We start from the raw sequence: 23,680 nt of genomic DNA, 5'->3' as shown, positions 1-23,680 counted from the left end.
GAATATTTTTCTCAGCATAAAAAAACATGAAGTGTTCAATACTTTTTCCACCACTGTAATGGGCAACTCATTCACTCATCATCAACTTTCAATTTCTGAATACTTGTTGACAACCTAGGGGCTACAGTTATTTATATTTATGTTTATCTGTGTATTCAGACTTGTACATAATGCAGTCTATCTAATGTATGTCATGATGAGTCATGTGTGACAGACTGAAAGTGAACTGAGACGTCACAGTTTGAGCTCTCCATATATTCTGGCTGCATCAGTACACGTGGCATGCAGAGGCGTGTGTGTCCTACAGGGGGCGACAGGACGAGCAGCAGGGCATTATGGGGCGGAGATGGCATTCTAGTACACACATAGAGACGACGGCAAAGCAAGGCTAGTACGAGACCTGTAACACACCTGCGAGCGAAAAAGGACACCTATAAACGGCCCACGAATCACAAAAAGTGTCCTGCAGACGAGGACTTTGCTCTTGTATTTCGGTGTCATGGCTCCAAATGATTTGATGAGCAACGCGGAGGACGTGGCGGATCAGGTGAGAGAACTGAAGGCCCCGGTAGCCAACTTAACGTTACTCTTAAATCACGGAGAATAACGTTACACTGCTCCGCTAAACAAACACACATCAAGTTCGGTAAAGCCTGCGTTTATACAGCGAGTCAGCTGTGCTTGGCTGCAGTTCGCATTTATTAGCGAACTTCTAGTCTTGTGACTCTGAAGTGAAGTTAGTGTTCTCGAGATCTATGATTATTCTTGATTGTCGACCATATGTGTTGATATTATATTGAATGTGTATTAAGGGTTTAGTTAAACCTGCTTTTGAGTACTGATAAGCAGTTGCAAATGTATGTAACGTTAAATTATTGACGTTGAATGTAACGTTACTGTATTTGTGAGATTTCAAAACGTTCAAATGTCACGTTATCTTTAATCTAAATGATCTGCAGCCAAAGTAGACCCACCATGTTACTGTAGTAAGCATACAATGACTGATTAGAAAAATATGTTCATCAAATGCACAAATGACAGCGTTTGTTTATGATTATGTTGCAAATATATGCTTATTTTAGGTGATTATTAGATTACTTGTTTTAGTGTTGAGCAATAACTGCTCATTTTGGGCTTAAAAAAGGGACAATTCTGTCATTCTCACCATTTACTTGTCCTAAACCGTTGAGTTTCTAGGGTGAGTAAATTTTGGGTGATCTGCCCCTTTAATTACAGACAACTTAATACGTATGCCATTATTGTATGGTTGTTGTCTGTGTTTTTAGCTCTTTACAAAGCTCTTAATGTCCTGTTAGTTTAATATACTCATTGCTATACGCTTTAACCGTCCAGAAACGGTAATATTCATAATTTAAATGTAGTTTAAGCACATAGCTACTGAGTTAATATTAACCCCCCTTGTTTTCACCCAACGCAGTCGTTCTACATGTATTAAAACTGTAACTGAAGGCAAACATGAAGTCTGCAGAATTCCTGTGCTGCTTGGAAACATGACAAACACCCTGCAGGCGCACAGACTGCGAGTAAAGTGTTGACACACAGGCAGACATTGGCCCTCATATCTCTTCCCATTCATTTAGTTCTGCCTGGTACTTGTTGAACGCTGATTGGCTCGTTTTCCGCTTAGTGCTGATGTGGATCGTTTGTGGGCGGGGCTTAGCAGAGGCTTAGCCATTGAGAATAGAGGCTGCGTTATTACAGATTATGAAACCCTGCCATGTATTGACAATGTATATAATTTTACTAACTCTATAATATGCGAACGTTTCATCTTACAACGTAGTTATTTAAAAGCATATTATTATCCACTTTGAGAACAAGGAGACTGAGATATTAATTTAGTCTTATCTGTATTCAAATGAGATGCCTAATGTTATTCGAATGTAATATAATGTAAATGTAAATTGCAGAATCTTTTTTTCATTGGATAAAGGGGAAGTGTATTAAAATGCTGAAGCTCTTGCTCATGACTCATTGTTTGCAAATCGAGGAGCTTTTGGACACCTGTGCACTGATATTGACTGAAAATGTGGAGAAAAGGGTAATTGGAGCTCAGAGGTTGAACAATAAAGAGCAGGCATTGAAGAGAACTACATCAGAACTGTCTTAATGTGTACTGACTCTAAATGTAACTGTCAAACATATGCTTTTTCAGGGTTCAACGCTAAGGATTTTTTGTACTGGTATGATGGTGGTTCCAACCAGTGGTTTAGATTTTTACTTGCCCTGCCAAAATTTTCACTGGCCCCACCAAAAAAAAAAAAAGGGAAGTTAATAGCTATATTTTAGCCTCATATTTTAAATAATGTGTCAAAAATAAAGTCTGTGAATCTACAATTTTAATCTTAAAAAAAAAAATAAAAAATTAAAATGTTATGCAAACAAAAAGAGAAGTATGGAAAATGTGGAGGTATTTTATTACAGTTCGAAATTATTTAACAAAAGGTGGGCTGACTTGTCAAACTGACGGCAAACTGTGCAAAACATCACTTAATTTTTTTTGGTCGCGTTGTTCACATGTAAATGTCTGCTTCCAAGACATTAGAAACAGACATTTTCTTTTAACCTTCTCTGTACTGGTTGTTACCAGGTTATGGAAAAAATTGCATGCTCAAAACATCAAATCGGATAAGAGGAACCGGAAAACAATATGGTGTTTATGACATCACAGACAAGGTAGTGTTTAAAGACTTAAAAGCACAAACTTAAAATCTACGCTATTGACAAATAATCACATACAAATTAAATGTTAGTGAAAAGGCAGTACTGTCCCAATCGGGCCAGTAACGATCCTGTCTACTGTCCCAAGCGTCTCTCACGCTGGCCCTGGGCCACTGGGCAGTCTGCAATATCCCATTTTTAATGTTATCAGACAATGTCAGCATCGATGTCGCAATGTGATCATTCACAATAGTCACATCACGAGTAGACGCAATGTTGAGTGTTGAGGCATGTGTAAATGTGTGAGGGTTTTAAAAGCATTTAGGCATAAGAAATTGTAACTTTGACAAATTCAATGATCGATTTTATTGAACTGTTCATAAAATGAAGACTCTGGAAAACATTAAAACACAGTTTTTTCATTTCTATCTTTTTCTGTAATTAATTTATTTATGATTGTAGATTGTTTATTATATTTTGTGCACTACCGTACAGAATTAGCCTAATCAATCTAAAAAATGAAAAAAATTCTCTCCAAGTACAGTAGTTTTTCTCCTCTAGTGAAATGGTAGTCGTGTCGTATCACAATATATATCGCGGAATAAAAATGTTTTGCAATACATATATATACATATACATACACACAATTTATTTATTAGGGCAGAAGATATTGAGTATTATTTAAAAAAATATTTATACAATGATGATGACCCATGTTTTTGTATGTTTGATTGTTCGATTTCTGTACTGAAATACTGTTATACCCCAGAAAACCTTTTTAGTTTTGCTCTGTCATATTTATATATGCTTGTAATTTATTATATTTTATACAGAAGCACTGCATAGAAGTAAAAGGCTTAATCATCCCAGTTTATCTAAATTAACACACACACAAACACACACACACACACACACACACACACACACACACACATATATATATATATATATATATATATATATATATATATATATATATATATATATATATATATTAATTTTAAGTTGTATTTGTTTTAAAATAAGTATTTCTATACTTTTTTAAAATGTCATTTATTGCTTTTACTAATTCTGAACTACATAACTCGTTGTTTGATTCTTCAAAAATCAACCTGAAATGCTGATCTGGTGTCTAAATAATACTTAATATTATTACAATTTGTAATTTCTTTAACTTCTCAAACTTTTTTTACCTATATCCTGTGATGTAATGGTAGTTCATGCTCATGGTTGGCATAAAGCTGTTTCTTTCTCACCAATAATTATTACCGTAAATTGTAGTTGTGTTCAGAATGAAACACCTAATTTCTGTTGTTCAAACCTTGATTTAGGGATTAAAACTCAGCTGTGACTCTCTGTAAAGGCCTGAAGTTTCTCCCCAGTATTTAGACAATCTTTTGCCATGTTTCTGCACTCCATTAAGCAGAGCTCTGTTTGTTGTTAGGATAATAAAAATGTTTAAAAGTTACATTTTAAGCTGCTTAAAAGCTGCTTTAGCTGTTCAATTAAATCAAAGCAGACACAGTTTACCAGTAAGGGTGTGAAATATTTATCTTTGAGGATAATCTCATATTTGCCGTTTTAACAGTGTAAAGCTAACATTATCAGATGTCTGCTCACTTTACACTAAGCAAACACCAGCACATCTTTAGAGTCTACAATTGTTCACTGTGATAAAATGATTGTATTTCATGTTAAGAAACCAAAAATGAACTATATATATATAAATTTATATTAATATAACTGCAGCAGGAATGCTTTTTGTCCTGACTATCAGTGCATCTCTAGCGTAATAATGATTTTACCACAGTTCATACAGAGTCTCTTTCGCAAAATAAAAAAAAGAAATAGTTCCAAGCTAAATTCAGAATGTCTGTTTCTAAATTAATTGGGCTTTGATCATATGATTTGAGTCAGTGACCCTTTTATAAGTCACTTTTAAATGCGATTTTAAATGTATTAAAGGGGTAAAATATATGATAATTATTAAAGGGATATAAGGCGAGGCAGTGGCGCCGTAGGTAGTGCTGTCGCCTCACAGCAAGAAGGTCGCTGGGTCGCTGGTTCGAACTTCGGCTCAGTTGGCATTTCTGTGTGGAGTTTGCATGTCCTATCTGCCTTCGCGTGGGTTTCCCCCACTGTCCAAAGACATGCTGTACAGGTGAATTGGGTAGGCTAAATTGTCCGTAGTGTATGAGTGTATGTGAATGTGTGTGTGTAGATGATTCCCAGAGATGGGTTGCGGCTGGAAGGGCATCCGCTGCGTAAAAACTAGCTGGATAAGTTGGCAGTTCATTCCGCTGTGGCGACCCGGGATAAATAAAGAGACTAAGCCAACAATAAAATGAATCAATGAAAAAAAATGGATATGAAGAATGTTTGCTGTACTTAAACACAAAAGAAGATTCTACTATGAAAGTGATTGTTGCATAAGAAGATATTTTGGAAAATGCTAAAAACATGTTACCATTGACTTGATGCCATGTACTAATCATTTTTGTCTTATTTATTTATGTCTGACAGCGCACAAACTCACAGAGCAAAGCACTTTTATTATTGTTATCAACACTATATTTTAAAAACACTAACAAAAACAATATTTTGTTAATATTCCACATAATATTCTTTCCTTTTTCAGAATTCAAGCATCAAGTGTAAGTTGTAACATTTAAATTAGTGTGAGGTGAAATGTCAAAAATAAAGTATTTGACTACTGTTAAACAAGTTCTAATATCCCTCTTGTGTTACAAAACACACAACTTGCATAACTAATGTGATTGGTGTAATTCCTAACAGAATGTAATGAGGCAAGAAAGGCTTTGTTTGGACATATAAATGTGTAGGTGTGCTAGGGCTGGGCAGTATATTGAGTTCTGGTAATATAGCGATATGAATTCCCCAACGCAAAAAACGCGGGATTATCCCATTTCTTTCTTATCGAAATGGTTTGAGGCCATATGTGCGCATTCTGCATGAAACGGACCACTCCAAGGTAGCATGCGAGCTCCACTTGGACAAATGAGCGCATGTGCAAATGAATGTTTCACTCCCTGAGTCATACAAAAGATTTGGTTCAAAATTAACGAGTCGTTCAAGAACGACCCATCACTACACGTGACATGGAGGAACATGCAGTGCCTGTGTTGATTTGAAATCTAACTCCCCGGACAAAACAAAAGGGTTGGAGCTAAACTCTCCAGGACACCGGCCCTCCAGGACCAAGTGCGGACACCCTTGACATAGATAGATGTTTGTTTGTGATTTAATTGTCCCAATGTGGGTGGAGTTCATGCAAATAACCTTTGCCAACAGACCAATATTTATTTATTTTTTATTTTATGGTTTAAAAAAATGCACTTCACAATTTGTTCCACACTTTTATTTACATACATCCACATCTTTTTCTTATATCTTCTACAGTTCCTTCGAGTGACGAAGCAGTACCTTCCTCACATAGCACGCCTCTGCCTGATCAGCACGTTTCTAGAGGACGGCATTCGTATGTGGTTCCAGTGGAGCGAACAGAAAGAATACATCGAGACGACGTGGAGCTGCGGCTTCTTCCTGGCCACTCTGTTTGTCTTAATAAACTTACTCGGGCAGCTGGGTAAGAAGTTTGATCTTTGGCATGGATCTTCAGTTCTGGTTGTGCAATGATGTATATCGATCTCCTCTGCTGAACAGGTGGTTGTATACTGATCCTGAGCAGGAATTTTGTGCAGTACGCTTGCTTTGGATTATTTGCTATCATCGCCTTACAGGTGAGGGCATTCACTATGCGTTCTGTGAGATATCGTGATTGTAAATAGATGTTATGTTTGGGTTGGACTGTAATTGAGTTTAATTACAGTCTTGATCTTTATCTCTTCCAGACTGTTGCCTACAGCATTCTTTGGGACCCAAAGTTTTTGATGAGGTAAGATGTTTGCTGGATTTGAGTTGATTAGTGGTTGTCAATTCCAATTCCTGCAACCCATCGCTTTGCACGTCTCTATGTACGACAGATAACTTGTTCATTTTAAGAGAGCTCTAGAGAGATTTGTGACAATAAATTGCACAACAAAAATTATTTTCAGTCAGAGAAATTATTGCAGTTTAAATATTATTATTTTAATTTTAAAGTACACATGAAGTCAAAACTAACCGTATTGATTTTGTTAGCTCACATTGCTAGTTTTGTTTTGAACAATATCACTTCCTGTTTCTTTTCAGTTAAATTCTTAGATTACGGTAGTCTGAGATTTGGGCGTGGTTAATACTTAACCATGTCCCTCCAATTGTCAGTTTTGACAGTGCTATATGACAACAATGGTGAGGAGGAGGTGTCTGTTAAGTTTTAAAACTCTCCCCAAACTCTTTTCTCAATCTTTCGGAATTAAATGCCTACTTTACTACAGCTAATTAGCTTGCAGTAGAAAGAAAGAAAGCCACGCCCACTGTTTTCTCAGGGCTCGAAATTAACCTTTTTGCTTGGTAGCACCATTGCTCCTAACTTTAAAAATGTAGGCGCATCAGCCAAAATTCATTCAGCAGTAATCAAACTAACAAGCAAAAAAAAAAAAAAATAAATAATAATAATAATTATATATATATATATATATATATATATATATATATATATATATATATATATATATATATATATATATATATATATATATATATGCGCGCGCAAGCGTAAGGAAAAAATGTCTCAACGAAATCCCGTTAATAGATTTTTATAACATAACTGAGTGACTAAAGCATACACGGATGGCTCACCCTGCAAGCACTGCTTGACATGAATGAATCTGTTAATGATATAACTGTGCTGTTCTCACGGGTGCTGTCTGATATTGCACTGATGCTTTTGACATGTACTGTACCTTATTATATGTTAATAGCAATACCGATCTTTTTATGAGTAGCGATGTTAGTTTACTCAGTGTAGCCCGTTTGCGATGGTGTACGTAGTGTTAAATTTGACATATAGCTGCCACTTGCACGGCGGACAGCATCTGGCGATTATATGGAGGATTAAACAGAAGCTCTCGTGCTAGATGTGGCAAACAGTTACCTGAAAATTCCATCCCACAGACTTTTCATAACGGACTTGAAGCCAGCGGAAGTCTTTTATCCACTCTTCGAAAAGTGTAGATGGTGGATGAACATTCAGCACATGGTCACTAGTAAGATGTGTCATTATTTGTAACTTTAGATGCCAGGGTTTCTAAAACAAAATCTGTCAGTGTTATCTTCATTCTCATCTTCAGCGTTTTACAATTTTTCGCGGTAGTAGCTCTCTGTCATCCCAAGCCAGAAGGCATTGACTGAGTGGTTGACAGCTGATATTTCAGTGCTAGAGCAGTGGGCCAATAAGAAGAGCGCGAATGCGGGGCAAGCATTACGGACTTGGCTTTGTTTACTGCAGCAAGTTGACATGACAACCGTTTTAAACCATTCCTGAGCACTGCGTTTCACGTGTTAAGTGCAGACAAAGAGCTTAGAGATGCATTCTGCGTGAATGTCTCCTGAAAATGCGCATGTGGTGAACATTTTGCTGTAAAAACTGGTCGCACACAACAATTTTATGCACTCGCACAAATGCTCCCAAATATATTTTAAGGTTGCATAGATAAAATTTCGGGCGCATATGTGACCACTATGGTCGCAATTTCGAGTCCTGTTTCTCATTTAATATTTCGTTTCTTTAGGAACTGCGTCTCAATATGGAAAAAAAAAACATTGCAGCTTCTGGTTTATGTGGACATTTTTAGTCTACCTGAACTGGAAGTTTGCTGAGACATTTATTTTAGTATATTGATGTTCTTCTAAATAAAATATTGAGTAGAAGGCGGGGCTTTCTTTCTGTGCATCTTTTCAAACTAATAGAAACTGACACCCGATTCACTAGGGACTTCAGTATCAATGCTTGATGGAGGGCGTGTCTGATGTTGTAGCTGATGCGATTGTCATAGCAGCTTTAGCCAATGAAATTAGTCCACAGTCGGCTACTGTCTGATGGAGTATTTTTATAAATCAATCTGATTAGTTGACTCTTCCATTGACGCTTAAAAAGTTGAGAAACTTCCAACATCTGCAGCGAGCTCCTGAAGCCTGGTTTACACTCGTCGCGTCCGCTAGTTCGCTTAAGTGCACGCGGCGAATGTGACGTCATCTATGTATATGCAGAGGATAACTGGGTGCATGCGACATGGTTTCGGCTTGCGGGGCGCATGTTTTTTTTTGAGACTCGAGCGAACAGTGCTGCGTTGCATTGGAGTTGAATATCACTTTGAAGAGATTATTTCTGAAACAGGTATGCCTTTACAGACATCTTTATGATCCCTGATCATAGAGATAACCAGATGATCAATAATTTGTTGCTAGAAATCGCAACAGCCGTGGGAAAGGAGGAAAGTTTTTGTTAAAAGGTTTGGAAAAACCTGAGGGATGAGTTTGTTAAAGCCAAAAGAGGCCATGGCAAAAATGGAGACCCAGTTACACATTTACAGAATATGTTTTTCCACCAGTCATAGGTTTTACACTAATGTATGTTACAATTTAGAATTTTAAAACAATTTAATAGGCACAAAACTGTAATTAAGGAACAAACTATTTATTTGATAACTGAAAAGGAATATTTGAACCTATCGGATTACAATATACTGATGGCCTGTTTTTCTAGGCTTTATTGGTAATAATGGTCAGGAATGTTGGACCATTATCACCTTTTTAGCATAAGTATAGGACTGAAACTAGCCAGACAATAATGTATGAATTGTGGAGCGGGCTAAACCTAAAAAAACATCTGATTCTGATTTATTCTTTTGACCACCCCCTGTCGTTTTAAAGAATATCACAATGGCGAACGCGACAAGTAAAAAAAAAAAAGCCTCGTTCATTTCGCGTGGTGCGTGCGCAGTCAGCGGAGGTGCGTGATGCGGCGCCAGGCGAAAGTATAAATCCATCGCAGACGGATCCACAATTCAGTTCGGCAATGCTTGACATCACCCATTTAAAGTAAATAGGAAGCATTGATGCTGATGCCTCATGTGAATCGGGCGTGAGTGCAAGGCGTCATAATCTAAAAATCATGCCCCACCCAGTAGGGGAAAACCATCAAACCACTCTATTGACTTTGTAGTGGTGGAGGGTGCCGCCTTGTATTAAAAAAATAGAATTAAAGAAATAATAATAATAAAACATTGTCTGAAAGTTACTATGTAACAAAATGTAAAAAATGACAAAAGTTAAAATAAAAACATTTCCAGAACCAGGATACCAACTTGTTTTTTGGGGTCGACAAGTAATAAAAATGTGTTTCTTGATTTTGGAATAAACTGTGTTTATTGCTCTGCACTCCCTGAACATCTTTACTTCTGAATGTTCATTCACAGCTAATGTCTGCCGAGCCTTCACAAACAGATGAGATATACTTGAGAAGTGTGATGTAAAGTATCCTAGTACCATAACAAACACATTGCACGTTTGTATTTACGTATATGCTCCTTTCAAATTGTTATCGTAGCTTGTGTTATATGTGGTGAAGTTCACTTTGTAGGGCACTTACTGTTTAATCAGAACGTCTGAAGTGATAAAAGAAATAGGAGTAGGGTTGCACAATATATCAAACCATTATCGTTATCGCAACAATAGGAAATGCAATATACTTATTGCTGGTAAGTACAATAAATTAAATCACATTTTTATGTGCAATAAGTATTTGTGAGCTCCATGCATAGGTTATCCAGATGTGACCAATCAGATGGGGCAAAAAATAGCTCCTACATGTTTATTTTAATATGATCATAACATAAATGATTATTTTTAAAATTGCTAATTAAATAGCAAGTTGGGATATATCATAAGAAATATCATTATTGCAACACTCAACATCAATATCACATATTTTCTGAATATCGTGCAGCCCTAATTTGGTGGTGCAAGTGGTTTGGCACACACAGACTGGAATTAAGAACCACTGCAGTAAGTGATGCTGTGTTTTGTGTGCTCTGATCTGGTCGCTGGTCTCTGTGTTTCAGGAACTTGGCTCTGGGTGGAGGTTTGCTGCTGCTGCTCGCCGAGTCTCGTTCTGAGGGCAGGAGTATGTTTGCTGGAGTTCCCACAATGAGAGAGAGCTCTCCGAAACAGTACATGCAGCTCGGTGGCAGAGTCCTACTGGTGCTCATGTTTATGACGCTGCTACACTTTGACACAAGCTTCCTCTCGGTACGTAAGCCTCCTCACACTGATAAAAGGGTCAAACTCATCAAAGACGGATCTAGATTATAATTCACCCAAAAATATATATACAGTTTAACAAAATGATTAGCCCCACTTTGATTTTTTTTCTTTTTCTTTTATTAAATATTTCCCAAATTATGTGTAACAGAGCAAGGAAATTTTCACAGTATGTCTGATAATATTTTTTCTTCTGGAGAAAGTGTTATTTGTTTTATTTCAGCTAGAATAAAAGCACCTTTGAAATTTTTAAACACCATTTTAAGGTAAATTATTAGCCCCTTTAAGCTATTTATTATTTCAATAGTCTACAGAACAAACCGTCGTTATGCAATAACTCGCCTAATTACCCTAACTTACCTAGTTAACCTAAATAACCTAGTTAAGCCTTTAAATGTCACTTTATAATAATTCTGACTTCAGCTGTATTCTCAGTTGTTGATCATATATAATCTCAACTCAACATTGCATATCCTGCGATGTGACTCTTTGAGGACACACATCGCGACATCAATGCTTTAATGATTTATTGTGCAGTCCTACATTGTTGAAACAAGCTTTGAAATTGATTGAAAACTTTAATAAGCCTCGTTCATATGCGAGCTTGAATGTGGAAATTCATCACTGTTTATAGTTGGCCTTTTCAGGCTTTATAGGTGTGCTCATAAACCGTCATCGCATGACTTGGCAAAACATGTTTGTTTTATTGCCCTGGTTTGAGCAGATATCTGCTTCAGCCTCACAGTCATGCGGATGATGATGATGCTTTGATTGTGCTCAGGATGTGGCTTGGTGGAAGTGTCAGTTTTTCGTGTGATGTCTCAAAACATATTTAGTGCATCTCTGTGTAAATGCTGTAGGAAGGGCAGTCCTCATGCTTCATTCGGTTTGCAAACATGAAAGCTATAAAGGACATGTCAAATAAATCACAATCTGTTCTGATGCTGCCTTGGACAGCAAGGACAAATGTGAAAGTATCTATAAAGTATGGTTTATTTTGTTTTGCTTTTTCAGATTGATTTTAACTAAGCTAGGTTTATGTGTTGTGATATCGGAAGTAAATGTTATTTTAATTTTTTTGAGGAAGTGTTTTTGTGATGATGCCTTGGCTGGTTTATATTCACTTTATTCTCCGCCGATGAGCGGGCGCTGCCATTTGAATCTTTTTGGCACAAGACTTCCGGTCTCATTCACTTCCATTCATTTTTTTGACGTTAAAAACTGCTCATTACGCTGCTTGATGTTGCAATTTGATATTTTCTTATTATATTATTCTACTTGGTCTGCATAGTCATGCAAACATTTGTTTGTAGAGCAAGTAGTTTGACCCTTTTCTGCCGTTTATTATTCCTAGTCATTTCTCCCATAGGCGACTGAATCGGAAGTTCTAAGACAATCGCGAAAACAGGCGCACTTCCGCATTTTAGAATAAGGTCAATAGAAACAGTTTTTTTTGCGACTGGGTAAAATATTTATTAGGTAATTGTGGCCTTTATCTTGCAGTTCTAACTTTTCTACTTGTAATTGTGCGGTTTTGTGAATTGTGAGATCTAAAGTCTAGTTCTCGGTCAATTTTCAGATTTCAGTGTCCCCAATCCTTCAGAAATCATTTCAGTATTCTGTTTTGCTATTAAAGATTTATTCTCCATGTTGAAAACAGTTCCACCACTTCATACTTGTATAGAAAAAATGCAGTCTCGATAATTATTTTCCATATTGAACAATGACGATATATATTTTGATACTAGTTGTTAATGCTTTTAGATTGTAAAGAGTAACCCAATGGCATAACATATTTTTGGAAGCCAAAAATTCGGTAAATCTCTAATAATCAGCACTCTTTTAGATTCCCATTGTTGTACATTTCTGCTGTGTAATTTGGCTCTTAATTCAACACAGAGTAGGGATGTCTCAATACAACATTTTAACTTCCGATATGATACCGATATTGCAACCTTCTGTACGAACCGATATAAATCCGATATCAGCACAAATCATGAATACTTTACTCTTACCTATTTCGTTGAGTGGAATGTATGAACGGCTAGATCGAAGCAGGTCAGCAACAGTAAGCATGGAAAAAAAATTAATGTATTAAATATTGTTTGCATAAATGTGAACCTTTTATATAAGAATATATATAAAAGAATTAAAGTTTAAATAATAAAATAAGTATATTATTGTTTATTCAATTTATATTTCTTAAAGTGCAAAATACTAATTAAAGGTCACTTCAGTTATTTATTTTTTACCATCAGCAAATAGTAGAAACAGCTGAGAGCAGGAACATAAGAAAAAAAAAACGTTGTTAATTGAACAACTGCTAAAGGTTGTGTGTCCAAAGTTTCAATTTCACACACAGCTTTTTGATGAATTTTTGATCCAATTTCGAGCTGAGAAATATCTTTCACACTGGGGAACAGATATAAGTTATTGTTAAATTAATAAAAATGTGCAGTATGGTTGGTACAAACATTTACATGATTAGATCTATTTCATCTGTGTTTGTATCATAATAAGATTATGGCTGTATCAATGTTCCTAAACCTTTTTAATTTTATAATAAAATATATTACACATATTATCTTAAACAAATATACTTGCAGTAGATGGATTGAAACACACCTTTTCTCCACAGCACATAAAATAAGGTGACTTTCAAGAATAATTTTATTTAGCAAAATTCATTTTATTTGCATAATATATTGCACGGATTCCACTCTACTACCCACATGGGAAAAGTATGACAATGTAAATTGAGACGGAACTGCAAAATTATGTGCAAAGCTGACACTGCAGTCCGATATAGTTTTTTTGGACTGATATCGGACCTATTTCGGATATCAATATCGGATCGGGACATCCCAATACAGAGTAAAAAGCTTCAGAGTTTATCATTGTTATTGACACACATTTTTTAACGATTCGATATAATGCCGTTTGTTGGCCCAGCCCTAGTATGTATGTATGTAATGCGTTTGTCTGTATTTATGTGTGTACATATTGTGAGTGTATGATAAAACAACCCCTGATAATACACAAATAGTGAGTGTGATGGCCAGTAAATGGCTAGTTAAATAGTTAGTATATTGTTTTATTTACTTTTTCGAATATCCAATGTGATTTTTAATACATAAAGTTCTAAAAATAAGAATCATCATCTTTTTTTAACCATTAAAAATCTTCCTCCTTTATTGTAAAATTCCATTTCACCACTAGATGTCACACTTGGACTGGCTTTTAGGTTCAATCATTTCTAAAACAGTTGTGTTGTGCCGAGAAACACACCGCTGCTGTAAAATGCTTCCTCTTCACAGACTTTCATTAGAACTCCCAGTCTACATTTTTTTAAAAATCAAAGGCCGCTTTTGATTAAAACGTAATATGATTACATTTTGATGGATAAAGCAAGAACAAGAAATGGGTGAAACCCTTTTTAAAATGCACTTAATAACCTAGTTAAGCCTTTAAATGTCACTAAGCTGTATAGAAGTGTCTTAAAAAAATCTAGTCAAATATTATTTATTGTCATCATGGCAAAGATAAAAGAAATCCGTTATTAGAGATGAGTTAATAAAACTATCAAGGTTAGAAATGTGTTGAAAAACTTTTCTCTCCGTGAAACAGAAATTGGGGGAAAAATTAATGGAGGACAAATAATTTAGGGAGGATAATAATTCTGACTTAATTTTTAGAAAAAAAGTATGTGTGTTTGTGTATTTATATATGCATTTTATCATCTTTGCATCAAATTGCAAAAAACAAGTTACCGCTTGCGCTAGGTGTTTCTATTGCAGCGTGTATAGGCAGGACAGTAAATTTCACGTTACTTTCTGTTCTGGCTGCCGTTATCACTCACAATTCTTCAATTTGTTTTCTGAAAGTCTTGATAACACCATCATAGTTTGCCCTTTTAATACTTCACCGAATACAATAGTAAAAGCTGCACTCTAAGTTTACCCAACTATGAAAATTCTGTTACCGAGAAACCCAAAAATGTGAAAAGAGTTCATAGAGTTGTCTAAATAACTTCCTTTTATCTAAAACATCTTTTTGTTCCCCCTCAGATCTTACAGAACCTTGTGGGCACAGCTCTCATCGTCCTGGTAGCGATCGGTTTCAAGACCAAACTGGCTGCCCTCACCCTGGTCATCTGGCTGCTGGCTATAAACGTCTACTTTAACGCCTTCTGGACCATTCCAGCATACAAACCCATGCACGACTTCCTCAAATACGACTTCTTCCAGACCACGTCAGTGATCGGAGGTCTTCTGCTGATCGTAGCGCTCGGTCCGGGTGGAGTGTCAATGGATGAGAAGAAGAAAGAGTGGTGAGACGGGACTCTCCTCAAAATGGCTCACTCAGTAGTTTGTTTTTTTTTCTGTGCAGTTATCACTCGAAGCAGGTACACTACTTAGGGAGGAAAGAGCCAATTGAGACGTGGCCTCACAAAATCAAAATCAAAAAACACCCCAGGACCAACAGATTGACCCGCTCCACTGTCCACATCTCATGCACTGTCTGAGTTTTCATCGTTGTGTGCTTACTGAATTTATTTTCTACCAGCACTTTTAGACATGTATTAGTTTAACATATTTATTTTCTAAATGGTCGGGTCCGATTCTGTTATTTGAGAACCCCTTTGAAAATCTGTGTTATAAAAGCTGGGACCATGTTGAATGAATAATCGTTTTGTTTGGGGTTTTTTTTGGCCATTTTACTTTGCCTTTTTTATTTCGGTGCCAATTGCAAGTCAATGTACCAAAGACATCATCCCGTTGGAAATAAGTACACGGCAAAAAAAAAAAATTCTTTCATAGAATTTTTTTGTCTTGTTTGTTTGTCCAAATATCTAAAAATTCTTAAATCAAGAAGCATTTTCTAGACAAGTAAAAATATGGTTTTGGTTTCAGAAAGAAGTCATAATTAAGTGAATTTTTTTATTTAAAACAAGCAAATGAATCAGTCAGTGGGGTAAGAAAAATAATCTTAGTTCAAACTGAAATAATAATTTTCTTTTATATAACCCGTTTGCAGATTATCAAGCTTGTTTTTTAGCCAAAACTAGTAGTACAGATATCTAAACAAAATAAATCAAGAAGCATTTTCTTGACGAAAGTCTTGTTTTCGGAAATAATAAAAAACTCAAAATGAAGTGAGTTTTTACTTAAAACAATATAATTGTTTACCAATGGGGTAAAATCGTATAAAACCTAAAACAATATTATTTTGCTTGAACCTTTAGCTTGCTTTAAGGAAAAACGAAGGAAAATAATATTGTTTTCTTTTTGAAAAGAGATTTTGTTTTGTTTTTAGTCCAAATATTAAAAAGTTCTAAAATCAAACACCTTTTTGTAGACCAATAAAGGACTTTGTTTTGTTTTCTGAAATAATAAGTAAGAAACAAGAAATGTTTTTCTTCAAACAAGCGGTATCATCTGCCAATGGGGTAAGAAAAATAATATTTGAACCCAAATAACATTCTATAACATAATATCATGTAACCCTTTTGCAGATTATTTAGCTTGTTTTAAGGCAAAACATTGTCTTGTTTCTAAACCAAATAACTAAAAAAATGTTATGAAGAAGCAAGATTTAATTGTAGAATTTAGTCTAGAATTTTCTAGACTAGTCAAAAATGTTGTTTTGTTTTCAGAAATAAATCAAAATTAAGCACCTTTTCTTTTCTTTCCTAAAACAAGATAATTATTTACCCAAAATAATAAATGATAATAATTTTAAACAGGAAAATAAATAGTTTTTTTTTGTTACTTTGTTTTTCTTAAACAAGCTAAAGGCCTAAGTAAAATAATATTGTTTTGCTTTGAGAAGAAGTTTTTTTGTTTTTGATTAGAGTTTTGGTCTTGTTTTTAGTCCAAATATCTAAAAGTTCTTAAATCAAGAAGCATTTTGTAGACCGGCAAAAAAATGTTGATTTGTTTTCAAAAATAAGTCATAATTAAATGGATTTTTCCTTAAAACAAGATCAATGTTTACCAATGGGGTAAAAATAATACTCATTTCAAACTGAAAACAATATTGTTTTACTTGGCCCTTTAGCTTGCTTTAAGGAAAAACTAAGTAAAATAAGATTGTTTTCTTTTTGAGAAGAGATTTTTTTTTTCTTGTTTTTAGTCCAAATATCTTAAGTTCTTTAATCAAGCAACATTTTGGAGACAAGTAAAAAAATCTGTCAGTCAAGAAGCATTTCTAGTCTAGTCAAATGTTTTGTTTTCAGAAATTACAACAACAAAGGAATAATAATAAGAAATAATAAAGTTCCTTAACTAGCAAAATACTTGCCAGCGGGATAAAAATAATAAAAGTATCAAAGCAAAAACAATATTATTTTACTTAATCCTTTAGCTTGTTTTGTAGTAAAATATTATTTTTTTTTGTTTAAAACAATTATTATTTTTACCCCATTGGTAAAAAAAAAAATGTTTTCAGAAATAAGGGAGTTTTTCTTTAAAACAAACTGTATATTTAACAATAGGGTAAAAAAAAAACTCTTATCAAATCGAAAACAATATTATTCTACTTCGTCTCTTCATAAACCAAGCTAAAGGGCTAAGTAAAATAATATTAAAAAGATTCTAATTTTTATCCCAATGGCAAATATTTTGTTTGTTTTAAGGAAGTATATTTTTAATTGTCTCTGACATAAAATACTTTGTTTTCAGATATTTTTTTTTTTCTTGTCTAGAGCAGTGTTTCTCAACCCTGTTCCTGAAGACACACCAACAGTACACATTTTTAAACTAATCAAACACACCTGAATCAACTCATCAGGACATTAGAAGAAACTCCAAAACCTGAAATGAATGGGTCAGATAGGGGAGACATCCAAAATATGTACTGTTGATGCACCTCCAGAAACAAGGATGGGAAACACTGCTTTAGAAAATGATTCTTGAATAAGAATTTAGATATCTGGACTAAAAACAAGACAAAGAAAATCTTTTTTTTTTTTTTTTTTGCAGTGTGTAAAATTAATTGAAGCCCTTTTGGTTTGAATCTGAAGTAAATGGGAAGTGGATGTCATTGAGTTTTTTCTTGGTCAGTTGTGTGTGTGTGTGTGTCTGTCTGTCTGTCTGTGTGTCTGTTCTGTCTTTCTGTCTGTGTGTCTGTCACCACTGGGTTTGGACTGTTAACCCAGTGTACAGGAATGTTCATGTTAATCTTCCCCAAACAAGTCCACAAAAAAAGATTCGTATTCATTAGTCTTTTCTGTCATTTCAATGTAAAGATGAAAAACATTTGAGGAGCATTGCAATCCATTCTCCACGTCTACCGGCTTCTCATGTTGGTGTTTGTTTTTCTTCTTCGTGTTTTTGCTTTCTGTTGTCAGGTCACTTTAAAGTTTACAGCAGGTGAGTTCTAGTGTTTCTCCAAACAAGCAGAGAGTGAGATGAGAATATTGAAACCCTGTGGTTTGTCAGACTCAGTGTTTATCCTCTTTGTATGAAAAAAAAGAAATATTGATTTTCTAAATGTTTTAAATATTTGTTTTTGACATATAAAGGGAAAAGAAAAATTAATATCTTGTGTTTTTTTTCTTTTATTAAAGAGTTCAGCTTTTTTTTTTTTTTTTTAAATCAACAATAAATCTGTAATGAAAACAAACTTTTATTTTTCTTACATTGTTGTGCTCAACCCAAAACATATATTGATCTGTGATGATCAACATGTCCTTCAAACCTTCACAACAAGCAGAAATGAACTTGATCGGCTCTCGTCTGTTGTTTGTTTAAACTACTTCTTTAAAATAAGCTGACACAAAACTACTCTTGAGGGTTTTTTTTTTTTTTTTGGGACAGCTTGATTGTTTTGTTCAATCCACTTAAATTTGTAAAAACTAATGTTAACTTAATTCCTTCATGTTGTCTCAACACAAGCAGATTGCAGGCCTCTATGCTCCTCTAGGGGGCAGTGTGGGTGAGCTGAAAGCCTTGTATATGTTTAAGGACTATGTAAAAGCATAAAAGTTTAATTATTAATAAATAGTTTTAAAAATGATTAATTTAAATAAGCAAAATATTAAGATTAAAAAGGGTGAGTTCTAGTGTTCCTCCAAACAAGCAGAGAGCGAGATGAGAATATTGAAGCCCTGTGGTTTGTTAGACTCAGTGTTTATCCTCTTTGTATGAAAAAAAAGAAATATTGATTTTCTAAATGTTTTAAATATTTGTTTTTGACATATAAAGGGAAAAGAAAAATTAATATCTTGTGTTTTTTTTCTTTTATTAAAGAGTTCAGCTTTTTTTTTTTTTTTTTAAATCAACAATAAATCTGTAATGAAAACAAACTTTTATTTTTCTTACATTGTTGTGCTCAACCCAAAACATATATTGATCTGTGATGATCAACATGTCCTTCAAACCTTCACAACAAGCAGAAATGAACTTGATCGGCTCTCGTCTGTTGTTTGTTTAAACTACTTCTTTAAAATAAGCTGACACAAAACTACTCTTGAGGGTTTTTTTTTTTTTTTTGGGACAGCTTGATTGTTTTGTTCAATCCACTTAAATTTGTAAAAACTAATGTTAACTTAATTCCTTCATGTTGTCTCAACACAAGCAGATTGCAGGCCTCTATGCTCCTCTAGGGGGCAGTGTGGGTGAGCTGAAAGCCTTGTATATGTTTAAGGACTATGTAAAAGCATAAAAGTTTAATTATTAATAAATAGTTTTAAAAATGATTAATTTAAATAAGCAAAATATTAAGATTAAAAAGGGTGAGTTCTAGTGTTCCTCCAAACAAGCAGAGAGCGAGATGAGAATATTGAAGCCCTGTGGTTTGTTAGACTCAGTGTTTATCCTCTTTGTTTGAAAAAATTAATATTGATTTTCTAAGTGTTTTAAATTTTTGTTTTTAGCATACAAAGGGAAAAGAAAAAAAATTATATCTTGTGTTTCTTTTCTTTTATTAAAGAGTTTTTTTAAACTAACAATAAATCTGTAGTGAAAACAAGCTAAACCTTTTTTTTCTTGCGTTGTTGTGCTCTAAACCTAAAATATATAAGCTTGATCTGTGATCATGTCCTCCAGACCTTCACAACATGCAGAAATTAACAACTCGATCGGTCTGTTTGTTAAAAAAAGAGTCGACTCAACATATACTTAAAGGTTTTTTTGTGACGTTTTGATTGGTTTGTTCAATCCACCTAAATTTGTAAAATCCAATAAGTTAACTTATTCACATGTTGTCTCAACACACACAGATTGTGAGGAACACAGCATTTTTATAGTGCTGAAAATGTGAATTATTTTATTATAATTTTTTTACACTTAAAAACTGGGCCTCTATGGTCCTCCAGGGGGCAGTGAGGGTGGGCTGAAAGCCTTATATATGTTTAAAGAAAATGTAAACGTATAAAAGTTTAATTATTAATAAATAGTTTGAAAATAAAAACCAGATTAAATAAGCAAAATATTAAGATTAAGAAACAAATCGAATTCTAGTGTTTCTCCAAACAAGCAGAGAGCGAAATGAGAATATTGAAACCCTTTGGTTTGCCAGACTCACTGTTTATCCTCTGTGTGAAAAAAAATGAAATATTGATTTTCTAAGTGTTTTAATTTGTTTTTGACATAAAAACATGTTAAAAGAAAAACAATATCTTGGGTTTTATTTTATTAAAAAGTTCAGCTTTTTTTTAAACCAACAATAAATCTGTAGTGAAAAAGAGCAAGTGTTTTATTTTTCTCACATTGTTGCGCTCTAAACATAAAATATATATTGATCTGTGATGATCATCATGTCCTTCAAATCTTGACAACAAGCTGAAATTAAGGTCTAAAGACAGAAGTTTGTCAAACGGCATACACTTCTGTTTTCAAACTACTTGTATGAAATAAGCTGACAACACTATTCTTGAGAGTTTTTTGGGAGAACTTGATTGTTTTATGTTCAATCCACTTGTAAAAGCTAATAAGTTAAATTAATTCCATAAAATTCTAACATAATTTACTTATATATTTTTTACATCAAAAACTGCTTTTCTATGGCCCTCCAGGGGTCAGCGAGGATGTCCTTATATACAGTATGTTTAAAGAAAATGTAAAAGCAAAGTTTTATTATTAATAAATATTTTGAAAATGAAAACCATATTCATTTAAATGATTAAGATTAATTTAATATAAAGTATTGAGATCAAGATACAAAATACAGCATAAAAACAAATAATACAAGTAACATTCAATAAATATTTTTATTAAATACACTAAAAAAATCCTGCTTGACTTAAATTTTTAAGCTGAATCAAAATAACTTTAAGTCAATTGAACTTATATTATGTTAAATTGACTTAAAACTGGCTTGCATAACTTATATAATTAAGTTAGATTACATGATTAACTTAGCTTAATAAGTTACAATGACCTAAAAAAAACTTTTTTTTAACTATTTGACGAATTAAATATTTAGATCTATTTTTTCAATGTCATTTTTTCCAATTATATGGTGGGTCTTCATACAGAGAACTATTTGTACCTGTATACAGAACATTGTAGGAATTTTATATATGAGATTTATATACACAGAAAGCAAATAAAATGCAAGCAAGATGTGTATTTTTATTTATTTGTTAATTTTAGCTTTTAAAAGACTGCAAATAAAATCGAAATATGAGTAAAATAATGTTCGTTATTTAGTAGCTCATACATTGTAGTTTTGATCTGTACTTTAAAGAAATATTATAATAAATGTCATCAAATATTAATTAAGATCGTTAACAGACCCTGCTGAAACAAATCCTGCTCGTAATGTATGTTTTGATGCTAGTTTTCTGGTTTACTGAGACACAATAATGCTCCTTTAAGATTCATTCACTCATTTTCCTTCGACTTAGTCCCTTTATTCATCAGGGGTCGCAACAGCGGAATGAACCACCAACTTATCCAGTATATGTTTCACACAGTGGATGCCCTTTTAGCTGCAACCCAGTACTGGGATTCTGGGAAACATCCATACACACTTATTCACATAATTCAATTCATCTATACAGCATGTGTTTGGACTGTGGGGGAAACCGTCGCACCCGGAGGAAACCCAACCCGAACACGGGAAGAACCTGCAAACTCCACAAAGAAATGCCAACTGACCCAGCCGAGAATGGAACCAGCGACCTTATTGCTGTGAGCCGACAGTGCTAACCACTGAGCCAACGTGTCGCCCTCCTTTAAGCTTTAAATAGTAAATATTCTTGACCTAAAATCAGAAGTGTTTGCTCCAATATTTCGACATTATATAGGCTAATTAGCAAATCTGTCGCTAAGAACAATTAATGTACATTTTTTAACGCAAACTTTAGATTTGACTAGTTTTGTAGTTTATTAATATTAATGTGTCAGAAAATTCTGTTTACCAAGGTGAATTTACATTTTTTTTTCCGGATAAAGCTAGCAAGACTGACTGGGGTGATTTTGATAACTGATCATTGAGTTTGAACAGTAGAGGGCGCTAGAGCCGTTTCTAATGCTTGTTACACATATTGTAACGTCGTACCTTTTGCTTGGTCATTTATTTTTCTCACCCACTCAAGTCTTCAAAGCTGTTGCTAATTTCTAAGGTAAATTTGATCGTTGTTGTTTCCTCTACTGTTGCTGCTAAGGAGCTTACATTTACAACACAACTCGCAAAAACACATTAATCAACGTTAATTAATCCAGTCATAAACTGTGTTTTAGGTAAGGCGAGGTCCTCAGGGAGAAAGTCACGTTACTGTTTCTGAAATTGAAACAAACAGCCATTGAAGATATTTGCGTTTTAAAACAATTTATCATACCAATGTCGTTTTATTCGGTGAATTTTGTAGTAACAGTAAATATGACGACTGTTAAACATGAGTGGCACCAAGGTTTTTGGTCGCTCGATCACCAGTCACAGTAGCTAACGTTAGTGGTTTCACAAAAGATGCTAGCCACTTAACGTTAGCACTACTAGTGCAGTTTTGTTGTCCAGAAATTAGTTCATTAATTCTCCTTCGGCTCAGTCCCTAATTTATGCAGTTTATATTCATTTAGGTTTACTTTCTCGTGCTAAAAATGTACTTGAGATATTCGAGCAAATATGATATATATATATATATATATATATATATATATATATATATATATATATATATATATATATATATATATATATACATTTGGGGTGTCTCAATAAGGTTTGTAGCTTCCGAGTCATTTGATTTTGAGTATCTACCACAACCCAATCCGATACTTCTATAATACATTTATAAAGAAGAGCGAAGAAACAGATCCAGGATATTCCTTTTTTCATTTAATTCACCTTTTTTAACCATCAACAACTGTGTAAACAAACATTCATTCATTCATTTTCTTGTTGGCTTAGTCCCTTTATTAAACCAGGATCACCACAGAGCCGCCAACTTATCCAGCAAGTTTTTACGCAGCAGATGCCCTTCCGCAACCCAATCTTTGGGAAACATCCACACACACATTCACACACACTCTCATACACTACGGACAATTTAGCCTACCCAATTCATCTGTACCGCATGTCTTTGGACTGTGGGGGAAACCGGAGCACCCGGAGGAAACCCACGCGAAGGCAGGGAGAACATGCAAACTCCACACAGAAACACCAACTGAGCCGAGGTTCGAACCAGCGACCTTCTTGCTGTGAGGAGAACGTGCTACCCACTGCTTCGCCTCTAACAAACAATCAAGTGATAAATAAATAGCATAAATTCTTAACTTTTGTACTTTAGTGCAACAGTAAATATAAAAAAAAATCTAATATAAAAACA

The 23,680-nt window shown here is 34.3% G+C and overlaps 2 protein-coding genes across 46 annotated transcripts in view; both read left to right on the top strand.

The window, feature by feature from the left end:
* Nucleotides 1-332: 332 nt before the first annotated feature.
* On the top strand, nt 333-15,702 carry surf4l (surfeit 4, like). The gene is given in 6 exon segments (NM_001002470.2): nt 333-547; nt 6,103-6,289; nt 6,367-6,443; nt 6,555-6,598; nt 10,707-10,893; nt 14,973-15,702. Coding segments are annotated over 6 exon segments (810 nt in total). The 5' UTR covers nt 333-499; the 3' UTR covers nt 15,240-15,702.
* Nucleotides 15,703-22,411: 6,709 nt separating this feature from the next.
* Nucleotides 22,412-23,680, top strand: part of prdm12b (PR domain containing 12b) — a 124,207-nt gene continuing 122,938 nt past the window's right edge. For all 45 annotated transcript variants that reach the window (XM_073950307.1, XM_073950283.1, XM_073950285.1 and 42 more), the window contains exon 1: nt 22,412-22,477. The gene's annotated coding sequence lies outside the window, so the exon portion shown is untranslated. The remainder of the gene's footprint in view (nt 22,478-23,680) is intronic.

Source organism: Danio rerio, chromosome 5 (assembly GCF_049306965.1).
Source record: "Danio rerio strain Tuebingen ecotype United States chromosome 5, GRCz12tu, whole genome shotgun sequence".
Classification (NCBI taxonomy): Eukaryota; Metazoa; Chordata; class Actinopteri; order Cypriniformes; family Danionidae; genus Danio; species Danio rerio.
The sequence above is the reverse complement of the archived record's forward strand: the minus strand, read 5'-3'. Positions and strand labels throughout refer to the sequence as shown.